Below are 23228 nucleotides of genomic sequence, written 5' to 3'. Positions count from 1 at the left end.
CTGCTGGGACAGAATAGTCATTGTTTTGAGTTCAGATAACGGGCTAGTCTGGGTACGTGCTCACCTGTCCATAAACTGTAAGACAAAATCCTCAAATTCAGCTGTGGCTGAACAAAGCTCTCGTTCCACCTATAACATTAAAGTGGAGAAAAATTAAAAATAGATTTTGATCTTTTTTTCTCTGAACTATAACAATATTCAAATATGGTCTACAAAGTAAATATAACACTAAATTAATTATATTGTATACTGTGAGAAAAGGCACCATAATCACATCTTAATTTAGAATAACTTGATCTACTACTTTCCTGGAATCAAAATAAGAATTAATAAACTTTATAAAGGCCAAATCAGAAGTCAAGCAGCTATTTTTATTATCAGTTACATTTTTCAAACTGTTTCAAATTTCTGGTGTATGTGTAAGGGATCATCTCTCACCACTTAAAACATCCAAATGACAAAAGTCAAGCAGGCTATAAAGAAAACAGTTCTGAAAGAGCCAGAGAGTAATAAAATCTTTCTTCATTAGAGGACAATCCCCTCAATAGATTTATCACTAACATAAGAGGATGGCACAAAAAAAAAAACACACAAAAAACCACCACTACCTTTGCCTAACAAAACATTAAAAAGTGACAAAGAAATTGAAATACACCTCTGGATGTCAAAAATTGCAATGATGATATGGCCCTCCATTTATATCACTGTAGTCACAAAAGAGTAACTTTAATTTGTTAGCATCTATCCAAAGTTGCTTTTAAACTAGCAAATACTGCTATGTATATACAGTAAGAATTAGAACTCAGTTAATCAACTCCTTTACATCCAGAAAGTATCCTTACTTCTGTGAGGTCATTTCTTTCTTGTAGTACAGATGAACAATCTACTAAAGGCACCAGAGTGGAAAATGTTGCTATAAACTGGAATGTAATCTGTGGGAAGATCCGACAAATTTAACATTAATTGCATAATTCTAGTTCAAAAATATAAGCATACCGTTATCTACCCAAATAAAGTACCCAAATAAATTATCTTAAGGGAATCCCACAACAATCTTTCTGGAAATTTTTACTTAGAATTGAACATTTTAATGTTATTCAAAACAAAACAGCTGTTACGTTAGCAATGTAATTATACTCTATCTATTTTCATAGTTATTTATTAGGTTTAAGCACAACATCCTCCAACCTTTTTTCATTGAGAAGTCACTGCGCCTCCTGCCTAAAAATGTAACTGTAACTAAGGGTTACAGTTAAAGACTAAGGGTTCTGTTAAAGTCTCTAATGCAGGATACGTTCTACAATTTGAAAACAAAATTTGAAAAAATTTCCATCATAGACAACCACACATGGTACATTAAGTACACTCAATTCATGAAATGCTTTTTGGTTTCATAATTGATATTTCTCTCTCTTCCTCTCCCTCTCTCTAAAATTAAAATAAATAATAATAAAAGACTTAATATATATATGAGAATATTCCTGACACTAGAGTGAATATTCACTAGAGTGAATAAATTGAGAAAAATAAAACTAGGGTAAATAGTAAACACTAATGCAGAAAGAGACCAAGAAAAATAAGCGATGTCAGGAGATGTGTGTACAACAAGGATCTGGCATTCTATCTAATAACTTGTATCGTGCCCCCCTGGTCACCAGTGTAGATGAAGGTAAGTGCAAATGATCACATGCTAGGATTTTTAAAGTATCTGCCTGAGCAAAATAGTAAATATATGAGCTTTAAAACATCAAATGGTCATTAAATGAATACAGGTTATGGCAAGTTACATACCTAGGAAAATGTTATAAAAATGAACTAACAGTCTACAGATCAAAACATGGGCATCTATAGCTACAACTGTTATTGTTAACAAATTCTACATTAAACTATTCAATATATTCTAAAGAGTATTTGAAAAAAATTAACAGAATGTCCACACCTACAGTTATAACTTAGATACAAAACAGAATCATAAATATGCTCACCATGCATTTGCTAAAGTCATTTGGATCCACCCCAGGCAATGCTCTCATCAACAGAGGTAGCATATGTGTTGGACCTTCAGGAAACCATTTGCCCCCTGATACCAAACTGCGGGCTACTCCAATTACACAACTTAAAGTAGCTGTGAGCTGGTGAGGTTCTGTTAAAGTTTCTAATGCAGGATACGTTCTATAATTTGAAAACAAAATTTGAAAAAATTTCCATCATAGACAACCACACATGATACATTAAGTACACTCAATTCATGAAATGCTTTTTGGTTTAAAGGTTTGTAGTTAACAGAACATTCTGAATAAATATCTGCTCTCAAAGTTAACAGAATCACACAAATAAAGGAAGGGCACGTGTTTCTGCAAGCCCATTATCTGACTGCCTTTCTCCATGCAAATTCCATGGTGAAAAAGAACATAAACTGGTATATGCTGCATTATTTCAACCATCCTGAGCTACTTCCACATTCCAACATGATTACATCTAGTCTAATGGCCAATGATCAGTAGAATTCAGGAATAACAGGTTACAAACTACTCCTTTCTTCCCTGTTGTAGGTAAACCATCTTGCTAAAGTGGTGAAATTTCTATTTTGTACGTTTAAAAAGACTGGTGTTTTAAAACTAAAAATCAGCCTATCAGAAATATATAAGAGCACCTGGCCAGTAGCTCAGTTGGTTAGAGCATCATCCAGTATGCCAAGGTTGTGAGTTCAAGAATCAACCAATGAATGCATGGTTAAGTGGAACAACAATTGATATTTCTCTCTCTTCTTCTCCCTCTCTCTAAAATTAAAATAAATAATAATAAAGTACTTAATATATATATGAGAATATTCCTTACACTAGAGTGAATATTCACTAGAGTGAATAAATTGAGAAAAATAAAACAAATGTAATCTCTGATCACTAAGTATAGAAGAGCCAAGAACATTCAAGTCACTCTCTGACTCAGTGATTTAACTTTTAATAATCTATTCTATAGAGAAAAAAATCTAAAATGCTGTTATTTTAAATTCCTCTTATAAATAACAGATACAAGCGAAATTTCATCATAGGTAGGAAAAAAAAGGAGGCTTTATAACTAGGATTAAAAATGAACTAAACCTATGCTTATTTTAAGAGGAAGAAAACAGCCCTGGCCGGTTGGCTCAGTGGTAGAGCGTCGGCCTGGCGTGCAGAAGTCCCGGGTTCGATTCCCGGCCAGGGCACACAGGAGAAGCGCCCATCTGCTTCTCCACCCCTCCCCCTCTCCTTCCTCTCTGTCTCTCTCTTCCCCTGGCGCAGCGAGGCTCCATTGGAGCAAAGATGGCCCCCGGCGCTGGGGATGGCTCCTTGGCCTCTGCCCCAGGCGCTGGAGTGGCTCTGGTCGCCCCCTGGTGGGCAGAGTGTCGCCCCCTGGTGGGAGTGCCGGGGTGCATCCCGGTTGGGTGCATGCGGGAGTCTGTCTGTCTCTCCCTATTTCCAGCTTCAGGAAAAAAAAAAAAAAAAAGAGAGAGGAAGAAAACATACCAAACTCTTTAACAAAGGCTGTCTTTAGGAAATATAAAACTAAGTGCCTATCACAGGGAGCAGAGGGACAGCTGTCAGAGGGAATGGGGATGAGGGGATGGGATCAGAGAAGGTAAAGGGATTAGTGAAATTATATATACATAACACAGAGATACAGATAACAGGACAGCAAATCCCAGAGGGAAGGGGAAAAGGAGTTAGGGGGAGGGGGCAAGGGGGTAAAATAGGGAATAAGAGGGTGGGGGTGAGGGAATTATACTGAGTGGGACACGTGAATATAATAAATTAAAATTAAAACAAACAAAACTAAGTGCCTAAAGTATTTTTTACATTTTTATCTTTCAGAACATTTTTACATTTTTAAAGGAAAAAACTTCAAAGGAGGTAGCCATGGCACTTCTAGGCAGAAGAGAATTACAACTGAGTCTCAAAAAAAGTCACTGTATTGTCAATTAAGTATTTACCTTGGTTAATCATCATGTATCACTCAATATGCTTATATTAAATCTGTCCCAAAATTGAGAACTAAAGAAAACTGTTCTATCTAAACATGTATCTCATTATTTATAATTCATTGGCTGGAGAACAAGGACATGCAGCAAAACAAAGGGGAAATAAACAAACAGCAAAACTCCTCAAACTTCCAGGAACTGGTATAAGCATCAGGATGGCAATACAGAAGCCACAGAATAGAAACAAAAATAGAGCAGAACAGGAGAGTAGAGGGAAGAGATAACCAGAACAAACGCTTAAAGCTATACTTACCTTTCAAGTACCGGGGGTATTACTAACTCAGGTCTCATGAGTGCAAGATTCTGCAGAGCCTGGGCTGCTTCTAAACTACCAGTTTTGCTAAACATAGCCAAGAGGACAGGTTGAATAATGCATTGTACAAAGTCTGTAACATCTTGATCAGTAAGCTTATGGCTATCAGGCACAGGAGTTAACCAAGAAGGCTTCTTGTATCTTTCACGATGCAATCTTCGAACAACGCTGTTTGGCAACCGCTGAAGTAGTTTCATTAACTTGTTCTGGAGACACAGAAGCAAAAAGTTTAAAGTAGGTTCTATCTCCCAGATAGTCATTCATGGTTCCTCTATACCCTCCCAAGTAAACATTAAAAAAAAAAAGAAAAAAGTCTCATAATCTTATTCGATTACAAAGAGCTGCACAGTTCATCTAGACATAATAAAATACTCTTAGCAATTAACCATTGATCATAATCAATATGAATATATTTCAAATTCCAGTTTTATATTCTAGCACAGTGGTAGGCAAACTCATTAGTCAACAGAGCCAAATATCAACAGTACAATTGAAATTTCTTTTGAGAGTCAAATTTTTTAAACTTAAACGATAAAGGTAGGTACATTCCTTATTGAGGTAGCGTCTGCACGTGGTATTTTGTGGAAGAGCCACACTCAAGGGACCAAAGAGCCGCATGTGGCTCGCAAGCCGCGGTTTGCAGACCACTGTTCTAGCACATTAATCTTCCATTACATGACAAGCCATTTTAACCAAATAGCTTACACAAACAAACAAAAAGACACAAAACCAAAGATGATTCCATGCTTTGGTGGTATATTTGTTACAATTTTGTTGCCAGAATGTGGCATTTTATCATTAGTTACCACATCAGTATTGTTTTCGTTTATTTATAATCTATGAACATTAGTAACTTAATCTAAATTTAATCATTCACATATAGTCAAAGTTTATATATGAAGGGCAAAATGCATTACAGGTTACATAACAAGTAATAATAACATGTAATCATGTCTCAAAACTTAAGAGTAAAAAATGAACATACTCACCAGCCAGCGCCCATTATTTGAAGGATGGTAAAAAGACGTGATGCTGTTAAACAAACCAGCCAGGTGTTTTTGTACTAGCTTACTTGGTCCACCCTGTTCAGATTAAAGAGAAAAAATATCTGAAACTATATTATACTGTAAAATTAGAGGGGTTACTGAGCCCAAACCTACATGTAAATCTTTAATGTAGTTCATATTTATCCTGCTGATGAAAATCAATTCTACTTCTAAACAGGAGTAAAAAACACTCCCCAATGAATTTCACACAAATTGATTCAAAACATTCTACTAAAAAAAAGGGCAACTTACTGAAACCAAATTAAAACACTGAAAAGATAATTTTCAATTTAGGATAACAGTATCTTTTACTCTACGCAATCAAATAACTTTTGTCACTAAGGTTATCATCTTAAAATAACCAACAGCGGTAATATTAGGCAAAAAAGACATTTCTTAGCCTGACCAGCCAATGGAGCCGTCGGCCTGGGACGCAGAGGACCCAGGTTCGAAACCCTGAGGTCGCCAACTTGAGCTCAGGTTCATCTGGTTTGAGCATAGCTCATCAGCTTGAGCCCAAGGTCGCTGGCGTGAGCAAGGGGTCACTCGCTCTGCTGTAGCACCTGCCTCCCATCAAGGCACATATGAGAAAGCAATCAATGAACTAAGGTGCCTAAACAAAGAATTGATGCTTCTCATATCTCACTTCCTGTCTGTCTGTCCCTCTGTCTGTCTCTGTCACCTAACAAAACAAAACAAACAAAAAAAGACATTCCATAAATGATTCCAATGAACTTTTCATTGCTGGAAATGTAGAGTGAAATCGACACATATGCATTAAAATATTTTATTATTATTTCTAAATGTTTCAAATGATTAAATCTGTTATATATGATATTTTGTCTGAAAAGAAAAATTTCTTTCTTAATCTATTACCAATACAAACAAACAAAACAACAAACAAAACAATATAATTGGGGGGGGAGAAAGAGGAAAAAAGGGCAAAAGCTAGTATTTATCTCATCAAGTTGAACAGCCTGGGGGATAAAGACCTTGAAACCTCCTATCTGCCACACAACGATCTTCTTTCAAGAAATGGCACAGTCCTAAGGTAGAATGTCAGTTACAGTAGGAACCTTTCTTCCTACTGAAATGAAATCCCGTTCATGGTTTCCACTCTAGAATAGGTCAACTACTTAGAAACCATAATAATTCTACAGCAAAATACCAAAAAATTTTAAAAATTCTAACATAATGATCACTGTTTATTTTTATTATATTCAATATTCATATTTAACATAAAACAAAGCTGCCAGGAAGAACAACTGTGTGAAAAAGAACATCAATACTAACTAGAGTAAGCCTGATACTAATCACTATCTAATTCAGTGGCTCCCTAAAAAAAAAGTTCCAACTCATTGCTTATGTAAGACATCCAAGAGTTTTTGCTCTTATTGACTAACAGAAAGAAAATAGGATTTTCCCTCTGTTTAATAACGAAATAGCAAAATCAGGAAGCTTTAAAATATTTTTCTTGTAATCTTACAATAAAATTTAAGGACTAAACTTCTCACAACTATTCTGCCTTTTCCACAGAAACAATGAACACAAAAACCACTAATAAAACAACACAATCTGAGAGAAAATATCAAACACAGAATACTAATTCCAGAAAGACACAGGTGTAGAAGCAATATGAATGACAATCCAGAAAAATTGTTCTATAATCTTATTTAATAGATGATGTAATCCAAGCATGTGGATATATTTTTATTTCCTTTCAATGGTGTCAGTAAAATAATCCTTCATGCTTTTCCTTTCATAGGATTAAAAGAAAAAAAATACCATTAATTTGAAGGGTGTGAGAGGAAGAGGGGTGAGGGAGAAAAGGTGGGAGAGAAAGGGAGAGAGGAGGAGAGAGGGTGGGAGAGAACAAGAGAGGGCAGGAGAGAACAGGAGAGAGGGGAAGGGAGGGAGGGAGGGAAAGAGCGAGGGAGACAGAGGAGGGAGGGAGAGAGAAAGAGAGAGAAGTATCAACTTGTTGTTCCATCTAATTGTGCACTCATTGGTTTCTTCTCATATGTACCCTGACCGGGGATTGAACCCACAACCTCAGTGCAACCTTGGCATGCTGGGACAACACTCTATTTATACTGAGTTACCTAGCCAGGGCCTTAGATTACTTTGTTAATAAGCTTTGTGCTCAGTGTAATGCTTTATTTGAACATTTACAATGAATGTATTAACACTGCACGTGCAGAACCCTAAATTCTAATCCACCTTTATTATTCTATTTGACTTGTGGAAAGTCCTTTTAGATATATGAGTGTGGTTCCTGGTCTGTAAAACAGTTATACACATTCTGAATTTCTCAAAACTCTAAATTTTTATTCTCTTTTTAAGGTCCACTGGTTATAGACACATTTATAAATGGTACATTATGACTAAATTCTGGGTCTGAATGTGACCAAGTCACTAATGTAGACTTATGTGATTATATGTAATTTTTATATGGTTAACATAAAATTTAAGTAACCTATATAAAACAAATATAATGCATCACAAACCATCATAGCGGTGATCCATATTACAGCATGTCCTATATCATATGCATTTGTTAAAAATCTTGGAACTAACACTTGATTGCTTCCCACTGGGAGGTTCAAACTTCTCAGAATTCTCGTAAATATCTTTAAAAAAAAGAATTAAAAATAAATATATACAGGTATCAAATAACTTTGCTTAAATAATTTAAATGTTGTATATTAGTGTTACTGGGTGTGTTCTCATTTGATCAGTTTTTGAGCAAATTACACACTGTTTATTCTTTCAAATTATATAAAAATATCTATACTTCTAAAAATGATGCTCTGAGTCCACAGGCATGTGGATATAGCGCAGTTATATCCATAGACCCCAAACACAGATAAATGAGACACAGTGAAACATAAAAGGCAAAATGGTAATTGAGGTTAAACGTAACATGTTTTGATGCTTTCCAGTTCTCTAAATTTTAATGTTGATATTCCCCCTAAGAATTTGCATTTTAATTTGTCATTTAATAACTACATTTTAATATAATTAAATTTATATTTTAAATCTGTCATTACTAACAGTCATGACCCAGAGGTGGGGAAAAATTACTTCTTTTTAGCTTCTATGGGCCAGCAACAAGGGAAGCCAGTACAAGCAAAGGCAAACAGAGCATTTGCCTTCTGCTGGTCCCCAGCCTGCTCTACTGTCACTATGTGCATCTGAATCACCTAGATGCTCTACTCCAGCCGTTCTGAACTGGCACAGGTGAGCAGAAACAATACAGAAGATGCAATGTTAAGAACACTGCACCTAAAAACACTCTAGCTTTATTTAACCTAGGGAAACACATAACGAGACCTACAAAGTGGAGAATACTCGAGAATAGCAATCAAATGTGATGTACAAAATTTGTTGGGAAGTATGAATGTATGACACCCTGAATAATATACTTAGTACTTTCTGTATTACTCATTCTGAAACTTATAGTTCATGTCCTACACAGTTAAGACAAAAATCACATTTCTGACATCTTGATATGATCTGATTACTGTCTGAAAAATAAAAATTCTACCCTATAAATTATGTTTCTATTAATGGTCAAAATATTTTATGTAGAGCTAGGAATCAGCATACAAAATATATTTCTCCTTAAAGATATAAAAGTGATATCAGTGCTATTGTATATTATATGTTCAAATGTTCTTAATTACCTTTGGTACATATGGATCCCAATCTATGTACCCTATATTATCTGTAGCCAATCGAGCAAAGAGATTTACTAGTTGCTGGAAGTAAACAAAACAGAAGTAAATACATTTGTTCTTTATAAGTCACATATACCCCTCAATCATTTGTTCTTTTCAGCAATCACTATTAACATAACTTGATTAATATATGACTTATAACTCAGTTTTTTAAGTCTCTAAATTTAAGTTCTGATTCCTATCACCCATTTAAAATCAATAGCATGTAAAATGCTTACAAAAAGGAAATCGAAGTCAATCGAGGTTGCCAGTTCAAAACCCCTGGCTTGCCCTCCCAAGGCACACAAAAGTAGCAACTGCTAAGAGCTGATATTTCCTGCTCCCCAACCCCTTCTTTCTCTAAAAAAAGGAAAATAACAAAGTATCCTCCATTGTGCAAAAAAAGAAACTGTAATTCAATAAGCATATAGAAAACAACTACTATGTGTCCAGAACTGTGCTAGTGAGGATACAAAAGGAAACAATGTCTTATTGTTTCATGCATTTCCTCTTACATTTGTTCATGTCTAAATATTAATAAAATCAAATAAAGAAATGTCTACTTCTGTTAGAACACAGCAAATAAAAATTTAAAAACTGATTACTACTACTAGTAGCCAATTCTAGGGAACTGAAATTACTTATCAAATGATTTCATGTTATTTCTAAACTAGAATATATAGGAGGAAAAACAGGATACTTACCCCCTCCCACTGTGGGAGATTTTGCACTGAAACCCAAAGGCCAATTAATTCATCAAACCAAAGTCTGAAGAAGAAAAATGTATGAATAGCAAGTGACTTATAGAAAATGGTTCAAAGCCAGGTATCTTTTGTATTTTTTAATCTATTATTCTTACTGATAGCTATACAAACTAGGAAAATAACCTTTGTAGTTTTTAATCTATCATTCTTACTGTTAACTACACAACCTAGAAAAAATACTAAGTTACACACTTATTGTAACAGAGGACTATTTTTGTCTGAATAGTCCCCTTCCAATTATTTATGCTGAAAAGAATCTTATAGTACTTCCACTTCATTGTTAAGTAAATACTGTCCACCTTTATCTACTACTATCTACAAGTTTCTCCTTCCTCTTTCTGCCTGTCTCATTAAGTATTTTCCTGTTGCTAGCTGTTCTTGCAATTCTTCCTTACTTTCTTTTCTTGAATCACCCAACTGGTAATCACGCCATTAACTAGCACAATAGTAAATATTACACAAAAGAAATGAGCCACAAAGTGTTATATGCAATTAAATTATAGAGGAGAAACCATCTCAAATTAAAGAAACAGAAAAGAATAGATGAGTCAATAAAATGTTTGAATATTATTAACCAATCTTTAAAAACGTCAAATAAACTAAAAGTTTTTGAACTTTTAAATTAAAATTAAATTTTTATATATATACAGCTATACACAAAATTTCCAACTTGACAGAAATAAAAAGATTCCACATCTCGCTATAAAAAACAGAACAGTGGACAGAAACTAAGCATAAACCCACAACACAGTGATTATTACTATTACTCATCATTTTTTCATACCTTTTCTTTCTCCTTAAAACAAGTCTAAAATTTTTTTATTCTAGTTCTTAAAAATGGTACAAAGACTATAAAAAAGATGATAAAAAGACCCAAGAGAATACATGTAATGAGAATTAAAATTAAGTTTTAAAAAAACACTTTTCCCAAAACTTTATGTATTTTAATATTTCTATCACTGCCTGTTTTTTTTTATATTTTCCACTACATTTTGAATTTATTATTCTTTCTCCCTTGATTTCTTAAATTAGAGCTCTCATCTTATTTGGCTTGACACTATAAGATGTGTTATTCTCTAGTTACATCTATATCTTTATTTCATGCTATATTCTAGAATTTCTCAAGATATGTAAATACTTACTTAAAACCTTTATGATGAAGTTCTGGAGGAAGGGAGGTAGGAAGAAATATTTCAAAATAAGTGATGGCCTTTTGCATTGTTACATCAAAAGGGCACATTAAAGGCCGCCACTCTTCTAGCATCTCAGCTGTCGCATCTGCTGGAAAATACCTAATAAAAAAGGTTTCCACATTTCTGGTGACTGGCTAAAGGCTTTACAACATCAACACATGACTGACAAAAAAAGGGGGGAGAATGGCTTTCATAAGATCTCTCTCTCACACACACACACACACAAGATGCATCACACACTACAAATGTTGTGTGTTAGCCTACAAGATATGCATTTTAACAATTCTAAACTGAACACCCCAACACACTTAGGGTAAGGTAAATTTTCTTATGTGTGGGGCTTAGAAAAATACTGCAAAATTGATAAACTAAGATAAAATTCAAACTCACTGAAATAACCTACAAATTTAAACATGGTTGCATTTTTCTTCCTGTGTGCTATGTAATAGCAATAGAAAAGAATTCTTGTCTATAAAAACCCAGTCAATATAAAACATGGATATTCAGTTAAGTGAAGTGAAAAAGAGAACATCAATTGCTAGGCACATTTGGATAAAACATTTACTCTCATTGGACCACAAAGTCCTCCTGTATACAAGAGAGGATTGACTAGATGATCTGGGCCTATAGGCTCTTTTGCTGTACAATTCTGAGATGGCTGGGGCATCCTTGGGCTAGAGATTTACAAAATTAAAATCTGAATTGTGCACATGAACAAACATACACACCCCCCCAAAACGAAGGTAAACAGATAGAGGACCCATATATAATTTTCTAAATACCCAATACAGGGTTTAAAATAACAAAAAGTATCAGAAATTCTGATTTGGATATGGCCAAAATGCTAAAAAAAAACCTTTCAAATTAGATTTACACATATTGTTAATCCTATTACATTTTTATACATCTGTGTTAATAAGAATCACACTTCATTCCTTGATATAAAAAATAAAATTGTATTTCTTGTAATAGTTCTGTTGAGCTCAAACATTTATGCACTAGGTCACTGTTAAACAGGTTAGAATTTTTTAAAAAAAGCAAAACATATTAACATATTTTGCCTTCAAAAATTTCATATATCAATTCCCCTTGCTAATTTTTCAGAATCAACTATTAGCCTAATAATCTAAAATAAAAGCTTGAGTGTTCTATGAATTATCCAACAACCTAAAAACCAGAAAGCACCTCAGTGATGACCAAATCTGCAGTAGGAAACACAGGCCAAGAGAGTAATTACCTAGTACAAAATGACATTGCTCATTGGTGGCTTATGGCTCAAGTTACATCTTAGGCCTCTTAAAAGGGAGACATTTTATATCCTGAAAATACATTTGCCCAAGACTAAGTAGTACAGTAAATAAGCAACAAATTATCTGATTTATAAAATAACTTTAACTAATATGATAAACATTATATTCAAAAGAACTCCCTGTATCCACAGCAGGATAAGTAGTCTTAGAATAGCCTGATAAACAATAAAAAAATTTCAAGTCCAAAGAACTGGACTTTAATTAAAACTATACTCTATTCATCTTTAAATAGCAGAGTATGGGGTAAAGTCAAATATTCTACTAAAAGAGAACATACTAGAAAAAAATATACGGACCACCTTCTCCTTGTCATTAGTTAATCTTAATGCAATATCCCTACAGTGCCCATTTTGAAAAACATTTTTTATCTAAGTAACAATAATCTAGAATAACCTTTAAAACAAAGGTGATTATACATAAATTATGGCATTCCTACTTTACAATGAGTGACTGATACCCACACCACTTATAAATTTCTAAATTAAAAATTCAGTTCAAGAGTTGGAAATGACATGTTGTGCCCAGTGACATCACAATGTCAGAAACTAATTATACCTTTAATTTCCTCTTCAAAGCATACTAAAGATAGGGAAAAGCCCACAGAAACAACAAGAGGCTTTATAAATTGAGAAGCTACTTACGGTCGGCAGCTTTTCACGAGTGTTTTGAGAACATTTTCTACAGAACTGGGGGGGGAAGCCATTTGATAAATTAGTTTGGTATATTTTAAGAACATATCTAATTCAATTAATAAAAAGATTCTCCAAGATATGCTCATAAATTCAGATATTATCTGTGTACACGCTTAACTAATCATCTCTTTCATACAGACAGAGTGGTAAGAATTAATTGCCTACACTCCATAATCTGCTCTTTTCCGTACCCTCATTTGCTCATTTTTTGCTGTGCACAAAAGGGAAAACTAGGAAAGAGTAAGTCATTTTCAGTTTTTACAAACTAGGCACTTAATTATCAACACATCAAAAAAAAGGCTCAGCCCTGGCCGGTTGGCTCAGCGGTAGAGCATCGGCCTAGCGTGCGGAGGACCCGGGTTCGATTCCCGGCCAGGGCACATAGGAGAAGCGCCCATTTGCTTCTCCACCCCTCTGCCGCGCTTTCCTCTCTGTCTCTCTCTTCCCCTCCCGCAGCCAAGGCTCCATTGGAGCAAAGATGGCCCGGGCGCTGGGGATGGCTCTGTGGCCTCTGCCTCAGGCGCTAGAGTGGCTCTGGTCGCAATATGGCGACGCCCAGGATGGGCAGAGCATCGCCCCCTGGTGGGCAGAGCGTCGCCCCTGGTGGGCGTGCCGGGTGGATCCCGGTCGGGCGCATGCGGGAGTCTGTCTGACTGTCTCTCCCTGTTTCCAGCTTCAGAAAAATGAAAAAAAAAAAAAAAAAAGGCTCAATGGCTTAAAACTTCAAACACTAATTTTAAATTTTGATGAAAGTGCTTTTACATCAAAACAACCAGCAGACAAAATCTGGTGTGCTTCCATGAGCAACTACCAGAAACTACTTTTCGGTATAATCAACTGATGAGTGTTATAACTCCCAAGGCACTTTTTATTGCCAGCAATAATTACTAAAAAAAAATAAAAAAAAAAGCAGCAGCCATCTTTTCAACCAGGTACTTAAAACATTAGTTGATTAACATTAAAAGCTGTAATTTATTTTCCAATTTATAGGTGGTTAAAGTGAATATGGAAAACAAGAAGTGTTTATGTATTAATTTATAATAAACATTTCTGTTTTAATACTAAACACACATGACCAGAATGGAATTTTTAAAATATTAACTAGATCTCAGTCAAAAAATGGTCAGATGCAAATAAATAAAACAAAGAGGCATAAGGAAATTTCGAAATGGATTTTAAAATAAATGCGTGACATTCTGGCCAGATAACTCAGTTAGTTAGAGCCTTGTCTCAATGCACAAAGGTTGCAGGTTTGGTTCGTATCAGGACACATACAGGAACAGATCAATGTTTCTGTCTCTCTCTTCCTTCCTCTCCCTCTTAAATCAATCAATAAAATTTTTTAAAATGTGTGACAAAAATAAATAAACATGTGACTACTTGTAGCATGATATGAACAAGTAAAAATAAAGCAAGTCCCCAAATATCAAGAATAAAATTATGGGGGAAAGGGGTAACTTTCAGGCAGTGCTTACAACTGACACGTTTTCATTAAGCTTCTTGAAATCAAGTCCAGAAGTCTATCCAATTTTCCTGAAAGCTTAAGAACTAATCTGCAAAGAAATTCCAAAAAATAACACAAACCAAATTCAGCATAAGTAATCAATGTATCATACAACCAAAAGAGAACACTATAATTTTATTATTTGAAAGCAGTAGTAATTCTCTTTAATTTCTAAACTACTGAGAAAATAACTAAAGAGGAAACCAGGCTACATCTCATGAGATAATTTGAAAATAAAAAGATGACCATGTATGTAGCTAGAGAGCAATCATGGAGCATTTTCTCCGATTATCAGAGAGAGATTAAAAAAAGCTAAGCAAAAAAAAAAAAAAAAGCTAAGCAATTCACAGACACAGATTTTAGTTCAGAGAACATCTAAGTTTGCCTAGTTAAAAAAAGTCAAAATTCCCTCCAATCACATTTATTTATATTTTTAATTTCAGATACTAAGTATTTCTCTCTTCCTTTAAAATTTTTTACTTCTTGCCTTGATTTGAGAGAGAAGAGGGGCACATCGACCTGTTCCTGCATGTGCCTGACTGGAGATAAAACCAGCAACCTCTGTGCTTCGGGACAAAGCTCTAACCAAACTATCCAACCAGGGCTCTCCAACTACATTGAAGTCTCCCTGAAGACCATGACTAGGACTTTTTTTTCTTTTTCTTTTTTTTACTTCTAGGCCTAGGCATTACTAAAGTGCTTATAACAAGGCTACATGTTCATCTATATTTATACTTTATTTGCTTATTTACTTATTTAACTTACAATGCTCAATAAACATTTTCAATCAGGGCAATAAAGAGCACAGACCTTCTGATGTATTTGTTTGGACTGAAAAACAACATTTAGAAACAAACTATAGAATTAATTGGCAAATTTTAACAAATTATTCTTTTAATACTTTTTATTTATTCATTTTTAGAAAGGAGAGAGAGAGGAAGATAGAGAAATGAGGGGAGTAGCAGGAAGCATCAACTCCCATATGTGCCTTGACCAGGCAAACCCAGGGTTTCGAACCAGCGACCTCAGTGTTTCCAGGTCGACGCTTTATCCACTGTGCCACCACAGGTCAGGCTAATTGGCAAATTTTAAAGAGCCATCTCATTCCAAAATAAAAAACAGATCAACTTAAACAAATTTAAAAAGAAAACTTCCTGTCCAAGAATATAAGCAGAAGATTTATAATTCTACAGTTCCTAAGGTTGGTGTTCATGTTAAATTTTCATTAATTTTATTGTTTCTGTGGCAACTCATTTGAAAGTATAACACAGAAAACCTGTTATTTTCACTGGTAACTTTTATATTCTACCAACAAACTTTCATATAATGTGAAAAATCGTTCCAGAAAAAGCAAGTCATAAAAGGCTGCATAGCTATGTTTTCTCCAGTTCCCTTCATTCTTCAGAAGAGGGGGTTAATTATAATACTTGAAAGCTCTCCATTCATTCATTAGAGAAATAGGGTATGTGGGAACATGCTCTAGTTCATCTGAATAAAGTCAATTTCAACACCTCTGTATACATAAGGCCTGTGCCATGGGACTTATTCTCTTTATCCAGAAAAGGGTACAATCTCTCTAACCTGTGATATCTGTATAGTGACCTTTTGTGATTCTTGTAATCTCTCAAGATGAAGGAAACAATGTTTCTGTTTAAAAATAAAATAAAAGGTTAAGGGTAGATGCTACTAGGCTCTATTTTACTACTTTTTAGAAGGAGTGAATAATCACTACATACTTTTCCAACTGCTGGAAATCTACAATACTAAAGTGATAACAAATCAAAAAATCAAAACACTTTAAAAAAATCAAAAGGGATCTAAAGATGGACTAAGTTTTGGACAGATTATCTCATATCCTATCTTAGTAAAGGTATGGTAAATGGAAAAGAAAGCCATATATATCCAGCTTTGGCATAGAGTCAGACAGATCTGAATCTGAATAGCAGTTCTGCTATGAACTAGTGCAATGACAGCCTCTGGTTTTCTATCTATAGAAGAGCAGTAATATCTACCTCTCATAAGGCAGTTGGCAGTTATAAAAATTAAATGAGATAATGTAAAGAAAGCTGTCATCTGGCTCAGAATTAATCACAATAAATTATAACTGTAATCATTATTTCATACTTAGCCAAAGTAAAATACATTTCAATTTCCTTAAGAACTAAATTTTTGTTTTTATTTTGTTTTTGTATCTATCTCCTGCCTCTAGGTAGGTATTAATTTTTGGTTTCAGAAATCACATCAAAACAGGAAGTTCCTACCCTGGCTAGAAGGTTTGGTTGGTTAGAGTATTGTCCAAATATGCTGCGGGTTATAGGTTTGATCCCCGGTCAGGGCACATATATATAGGATGTTTGTTTCTCTCTCTCCCTTTCTCTCCCTCTAAAATCAATAATTTAAAAAAAATAAAAAGGGAAATGCCTACCCCAACTGCTGCTACTCTACTTATAAGGGAAAAAAGTAAGTTCTTGTCCCAGTTCTGAAACTCTTGTCCCCTATTCAACAAATGCCTTTGTATCAATTTTCCTCTATGGGCTGCAATTATCTTATAATGACATTCATACTTTATGATTCCCTATGATGACATTAATAAAGTAAATGCCAAATATGGAGCAGAGAGACCTGAGGAAAGCCAAAAGCCTTCTTCTCTAGTTACTCCAATTACTGAGACAGACTTATTCTAACTAACTTAAGTATGTTTTTGCTTCCTAACTCCTTCTCTTACCTAACTATCAGGATAATACTGATGGCTAATCCAAAAAAATGTACAGCAAATGAAATGTTCAAGATTGAGGATGGTGTGGGCTGTACATAGCTAAAAGTACAGAAATATTTTCTGCTTCACTAGACAATTCTTGAAATAAAATTTAACTTCAGAATTGTCATATTTGCTTTTTCATTAAAAAGGGGGGGATTATAACCTTAGTGTATTCTATATACCTCAACCTAAACCTGCTTATAATTTAATGGTAATTGCTTATATAATTTTTTTCCTTAAGAATGTACTTAACAAACAACTAAAAGTGCCACAACGAAAAACTGATGATTGATGCTTCTCATCTCTTTGTTCCTGTCTGTCCCTATCTATCCCTCTTTCTGACTCTCTGTCTCTGTAAAAACAAAAAAAGAATGTACTTAACATTTCATCTAAAAGAACTCAATTTTACCTGCTTTCTCTAAATCTAAACAAATCCACCATAAATCAGTCACTCACTATCCGTTTCATGTGTAATCTTTTAAGAGCTAATCTTAGTCAACTCAGCAAGTAGTCATTTTCCAAAGCCATTTCATACAAATTAGGGTCAAGATAATTTTACCATAACAAAGGTTTAAATAAAGTTTAACACCTTAGTCAATGACTAAAACCAACTTTAACATTGGTTTTTCATTATAATCACTTTTCTAAAAAGTATGTCTCTATGGTAGTAAGTGTTAAGAAGTTCTGATAATCCTGACCATTCATGTAAAAAGAACATGCAAAATTAAATGATGGAAAACCCGTTCAATGTGAACAAAATAGTATTTTAAATTGCTTTAAAAAGAACAGTTTCCAAAACAGATAACTAAACACTATCAAAGTCATTAATAAAAATCAACCACCTAATCTCTAATTTCCAAGTAAAAGATTTTAAAAGCACAAAAATGTTCAAATACCATACTAAAAATTTTTATAAATATATTAACAAAACAACTGTAAACTTTTAAATTTCAATAGCTCCTCATAGAAATGTCATTACCATGTTAAATACTGTAGATAGAGATCATTATAAATGTGGCCACATGTGTCAAGAAACCTTCAACAGCGGTTAAGAGCATGTAAGTTCCATGTGTTGAAGGGGAAACAAAAGATTTAACTGTATCTTAAGGAAAAGAGCACCAATTCAAATGCCATAGAGTAACTACCATAAAAGGGGAAATATCAAATTTCTCCAGAGACAAATTAATACAAAAAATGAAAGTGTTTAATACTATATGATCCCCTTAGAATAATATATGTGAAAAATAAATATACTTTAAAAATGTATTAATATATACTTAAAAGTATATAGATATAAATACATTTTTAAAAAAGTAAAATGAGTTATCCTGGACCAAACTACTCATGATGCAAACATGTAAACCTTTAACATCAAACAACTAAGAAAATTGGTAGTGATAAGGATAAACAAATTTATACACATAATTCAAAAATGAATTGTCCATACCCATTTTATAAAAGCTAATCTATGCATAATTCCCCCATACTTTGTTAGTAGAAACACCCTTTGTTAGCATGCTGCCTACATTTGTAACCTGTGATATGCTACTCCAACTAACCACATAGGACATTATTTTATGAAATAAAATCATGCCCATAAGATTCAAATGCTTTTTTTAAAAATAAATTTTAATTAAATTTTAGAGAGAGGAAAGGGGAGAAAAACATGGACTTGTTGTTCCAATTGCTCATGCATTCAATGGTTCTTTCTTGTATGTGCCCTTATAAGAAATTGAACCTGCAATTTTGGCATGTCAGGATGACGCTTTAACCAACTGAGCTACCACGCCAGGGCTCAAATGCTTCTTTCGTGAAGTAAACATAAGCAATTCTTACATTGCTAGTATAACTTTATAACTACCTAGCTCATTACCAATTTTGACTTTTCTATTAAATTAAAAAAAACCCTAAATTGTTTCTCCAGTAGAAAGTACAAACAGATGAGAGAGAAAAGGATCTTTGTCCCTGAAGCAAAACACAGAAAGGTAAAAGGAAGAAGGGAGAGAGGGGAAAATAACAGAAAAGGGAAGGAAAAGAAATTTTAATAATCCTTGCTCCAAAAAATAAACTGCGATGCATGGCACTCTAAAGCAGTGGTTTTGAGTAATGACAAACACATGAGTTTATGACATGAAAAACAAAACAGTTAACAAATGAAGCAACCTTTCACTTTTGATTATAAAAAGTGTTCTAAAAATAGTATAAACACATGAAGTCAGCTGACAAAACTCTTCCAAAATCTGTCTGAATACATCAAAGAATACTCAAAATACCAATTTCAAAAGTATGCCATATTAGAGGGCTCTTTAAAGAGTTTTCTGAAATAAAATGTTTGTAAAAGTCTTAATTTTATTTTTTTATTTTTGTGTGACAGACAAGAACAGAAGAGATGAGAAGTATAAACTCATAGTTGCATTGCTTTAGTTATTGATTGTTTCTCATACATGCCTTTACCAGGGGGCTTAAGCCGACCCAGTGACTCTGTGCTCAAACCTGTGACCTTTGGGCTCAAGCTGATGACCATGGGATCATTTCAATGATGCCATGCTCAAACTGGTGACCCCTTGGCTCAAGCTAGTGGGCCTGTGCTCAAGTTAACGACATTGGGGTTTCGAACCTGAGACCTCAGCGTCTCAGGTTGACACTTCATTTACTGCACCACCACTGGTCAGGCACAAGTCATAATTTTATTCCTAGACTATAAACTCTTTATATACTAGTGTGCTAACTACAATATTAAGTAGAACAGTAAGTTTTTAAATAATTCTCTCTTAGAGATTCTGTAGACAGACGAACAGAAAGCAAAAGAACTATCATATAACTTTACAACTTATCTCTCTAACACTTCTACAAAAAAACTAGGACTACAAGGTTCCTCTGATTTTAAAATCAAGGAAAGTGTAATGAAGAAAGTCCAAGAGCCAAGCATGATCTGAATGGAAATAAGGTAACAGGCACTCCTTTCAAAAGGAGAGTTAATTAATAACAGTAAATAGATTACAAAAGATTATAGAAAATGAATAAATTACAGTCCTAGAAAATGTTTTAAGCAAGAGATACCTCAAAAGCAGTTCTAGATCCTCACTCAGTATTATTTCTGGCCTCTACAATTTGGAGCACAATACCATTTTAAAAAAGAGAACACCCCATTTCACAATGGTTGCTCTGTTTAGCAGAGGTACATTGCCTTGTGTGTGAGTACTCCAAGTCATTGGACCTATATGGTTCCTTTGCCTACAACATCAATTTTAGTCAAGAAATATATAGGGCCTGACCAGGGGGTGGCACAGTGGATAAAGCATTGGACTGGGATGCTGAGGACCCAGCAACGAACACCTCACCAAGAAGGTTGAAACTTTAAAAACAGAAACGAACTCAATACAGTACATGAACTGAAGACTGAGGTAGCAAGTATAGCTAATAGAACAAGCCAGATAGAGGGGAAAAAAATCAATGACATCGAAGACAGGCAACTAGAGATAATACAGAAAGAAGAGAGAGACTCACGAATTTAAAAGAACGAGAGAGCTCTATAAGAATTGTCTGACTCCATCAGAAAGAGCAATATAAAACGGAAGATGAAGAGAAGGAAACAGGAATGGAGAGCCTAGTCAAACAAATAATAGACGAGAAGTTCTCTAGTCTATGGAAAGAGTTAGAGCCTCGAATCCAAGAAACAAACAGAACACCGAGTTACCTCAACCCAAATAGACCTACTCCAAGCACATCATAATGAAACTGTCATAAATCAATAACAAAAAAAGAATCCTCAAGGAAGCTAGGGAAAAATAAGAATACAACATATAAAGGAAGGTCCATTAGGTTATCATCAGACTTCTTAGCAGAAATTCTAAAAGCCAGAAGAGAGTGTACCCAACATCTAAAGTACTAAAATAGAGGAATTACCAGCCAAGAATACTATCTCCATCAAAGACATCTTTCAAATATGAAGGAGAAATAAAACTTTAACAGGTTTACAAAAGCTGAGGGAATTAATCACCAGAAAATACCCACTGCAGGAAATATTATAAGAGGTTATCTGACCAGATAAAAGAACAAATCAAAACAAAATTACAAGTAAAAACTCCAACAAGGTCACAATAAAAACAAGGATAATCCACAACAATAATAAAATAAAAGGGAAGATAGCATCAGTAGCAAAGGAGAATGGAGCACAGAAGCACTCATAAGATATTGAACTTTTGTAAATATGACAATTTTACTCTTAACCTAATGGTAATCACCCACAAAAATGCCACTACTAACTTAAAAAAAGAAGAAACAGGAAAGAAGTATGGAATACCTCCAAGCAAAAACAACTGACAGGAAAAACAAGAGAGAAGAACAAAACTAGATTCAGAACTACCAAAAGCAATACATAAAATGGCTACAGGAAATTCTCAAGTATCAATAATTACCCTAAATGTAAATGAATTGAACTCACCAAAACCCAACTGTATGCTGCCTTAAAGAGACACATCTAAGATGCAAAGACAAAAGTAGACTCAAAGTGAAAGGCTGGAAAACACTTCTCCAAGAAAATAAATACCCAAAGAAAAGCAGTTGTAGCCATACACATATCTGACAATGCTAACTTCAAGACAACAAAGGTAACCAGAGACAAAGATGAACATTTAATAATGATAAAGGGGACATTGTATCAAGAAGACATAACTTCTTAATATATATGCACTAAATCAGGGAGCACCAAAATATATAAGACATCTGCTAACTGATCTAAAAATAGAAACAGACAGAAACACAATCATACTTGCAGATTTCAACACACCATTGACAGTTCTAGATCGATAGTCCAAACAGAAAATCAGTAAAGAAATATCGGCCTTAAATGACACACTGGACCAAATAGACATAATAGACATTTATAATACATTTCATCCCAGAACTTCAGAGTATACATTTTCTCCAGTGTACATGGAACATTCTTAAGAACAGACCATATGTTGGGCCACAAAACTAATATCAACAAATTCAGAAAGACTGAAATTATATCACGCATATTCTCTGACAACAAGGCTTTAAAATTAATATTCAACTGCAAAAAAGAAGGAAACCCATAAAGATGTGGAAATTAAACAACATACTTCTAAAAAATAACTGGGTCAAAGAAGAAATAAAAGCAGAGATCAAAAGATATATAGAGACAAGTGAAAGGAACAACATGACATATCAAAATTTCTGGGATGCAAAGAAAGCAGGAATAAGAAGGAAGTTTATATTATTACAGGCTTATATGAAGAAAAAAGAGAGATCCCAAGTAAACAACTTAACATCACATCTTAAGGAACTAGGAAAAAAACAAACAAAGGCAACCTAAAATCAACAGAAGAAAGGACATACTGGTAATTAAAATTAGAGCAGAAATAGAGAACAGAAAAACTATAGAGAATAAATGAATACAATAAAGAGCTGGTTCTTTGAAGAAAAACAAACCAATAAACCCCTGGCTAGATTCATTAAAGAAAAAAGAGAAAGGACTCATATAAACAAAATCAGAAATGAAAGAGAAAAAATTACTACAGATATCATAGATATACAAAGAATCATTATAGAACACTATAAAAAGTTATATGCCACCAAATTCAACAACCTAGAACCCTGGTCGGCAAACTGCAGCTCTTTGGTCCCTTGAGTGTGGGTCTTCCACAAAATACCATGTGCGGGAGCTACCTCGATAAGGAATGTACCTACCTATATAGTTTAAGTTTAAAAAATTTGGCTCTCAAAAGAAATTTTAATCGTTGTACTGTTGATATTTGGCTCTGTTGACTAATGAGTTTGCCAACCGCTAGCTAGAATAAATGAATTCTTAGAACTATAGAATCTTCCTAGACTGAGTCATGAAGAAATGGAAAACCTATAGAACCATAAGCAGGGAGGAAATAGAAAT

At 34.2% G+C, this 23228-nt stretch overlaps 1 protein-coding gene across 2 annotated transcripts in view; it reads right to left on the bottom strand.

Annotated features, from left to right (window-relative positions):
• The window catches only part of PSME4 (proteasome activator subunit 4), a 111845-nt gene that overhangs the window by 69492 nt on the left and 19125 nt on the right, over positions 1–23228 (bottom strand). For both annotated transcript variants that reach the window (XM_066378269.1, XM_066378270.1), the window contains exons 4-13: positions 13005–13049; positions 11003–11152; positions 9801–9864; positions 9064–9138; positions 7885–8007; positions 5321–5413; positions 4272–4537; positions 1986–2172; positions 843–932; positions 65–129 (exon numbers count right to left, since the gene is read on the bottom strand). In XM_066378269.1, coding sequence (XP_066234366.1) covers positions 65–129; positions 843–932; positions 1986–2172; positions 4272–4537; positions 5321–5413; positions 7885–8007; positions 9064–9138; positions 9801–9864; positions 11003–11152; positions 13005–13049 — 1158 coding nt within the window. The remainder of the gene's footprint in view (positions 1–64; positions 130–842; positions 933–1985; positions 2173–4271; positions 4538–5320; positions 5414–7884; positions 8008–9063; positions 9139–9800; positions 9865–11002; positions 11153–13004; positions 13050–23228) is intronic.

Source organism: Saccopteryx leptura, chromosome 3 (genome assembly GCF_036850995.1).
Source record: "Saccopteryx leptura isolate mSacLep1 chromosome 3, mSacLep1_pri_phased_curated, whole genome shotgun sequence".
Classification (NCBI taxonomy): Eukaryota; Metazoa; Chordata; class Mammalia; order Chiroptera; family Emballonuridae; genus Saccopteryx; species Saccopteryx leptura.
Note: the sequence above shows the minus strand (reverse complement) of the source record. Positions and strands in the feature narration are given on the sequence as shown.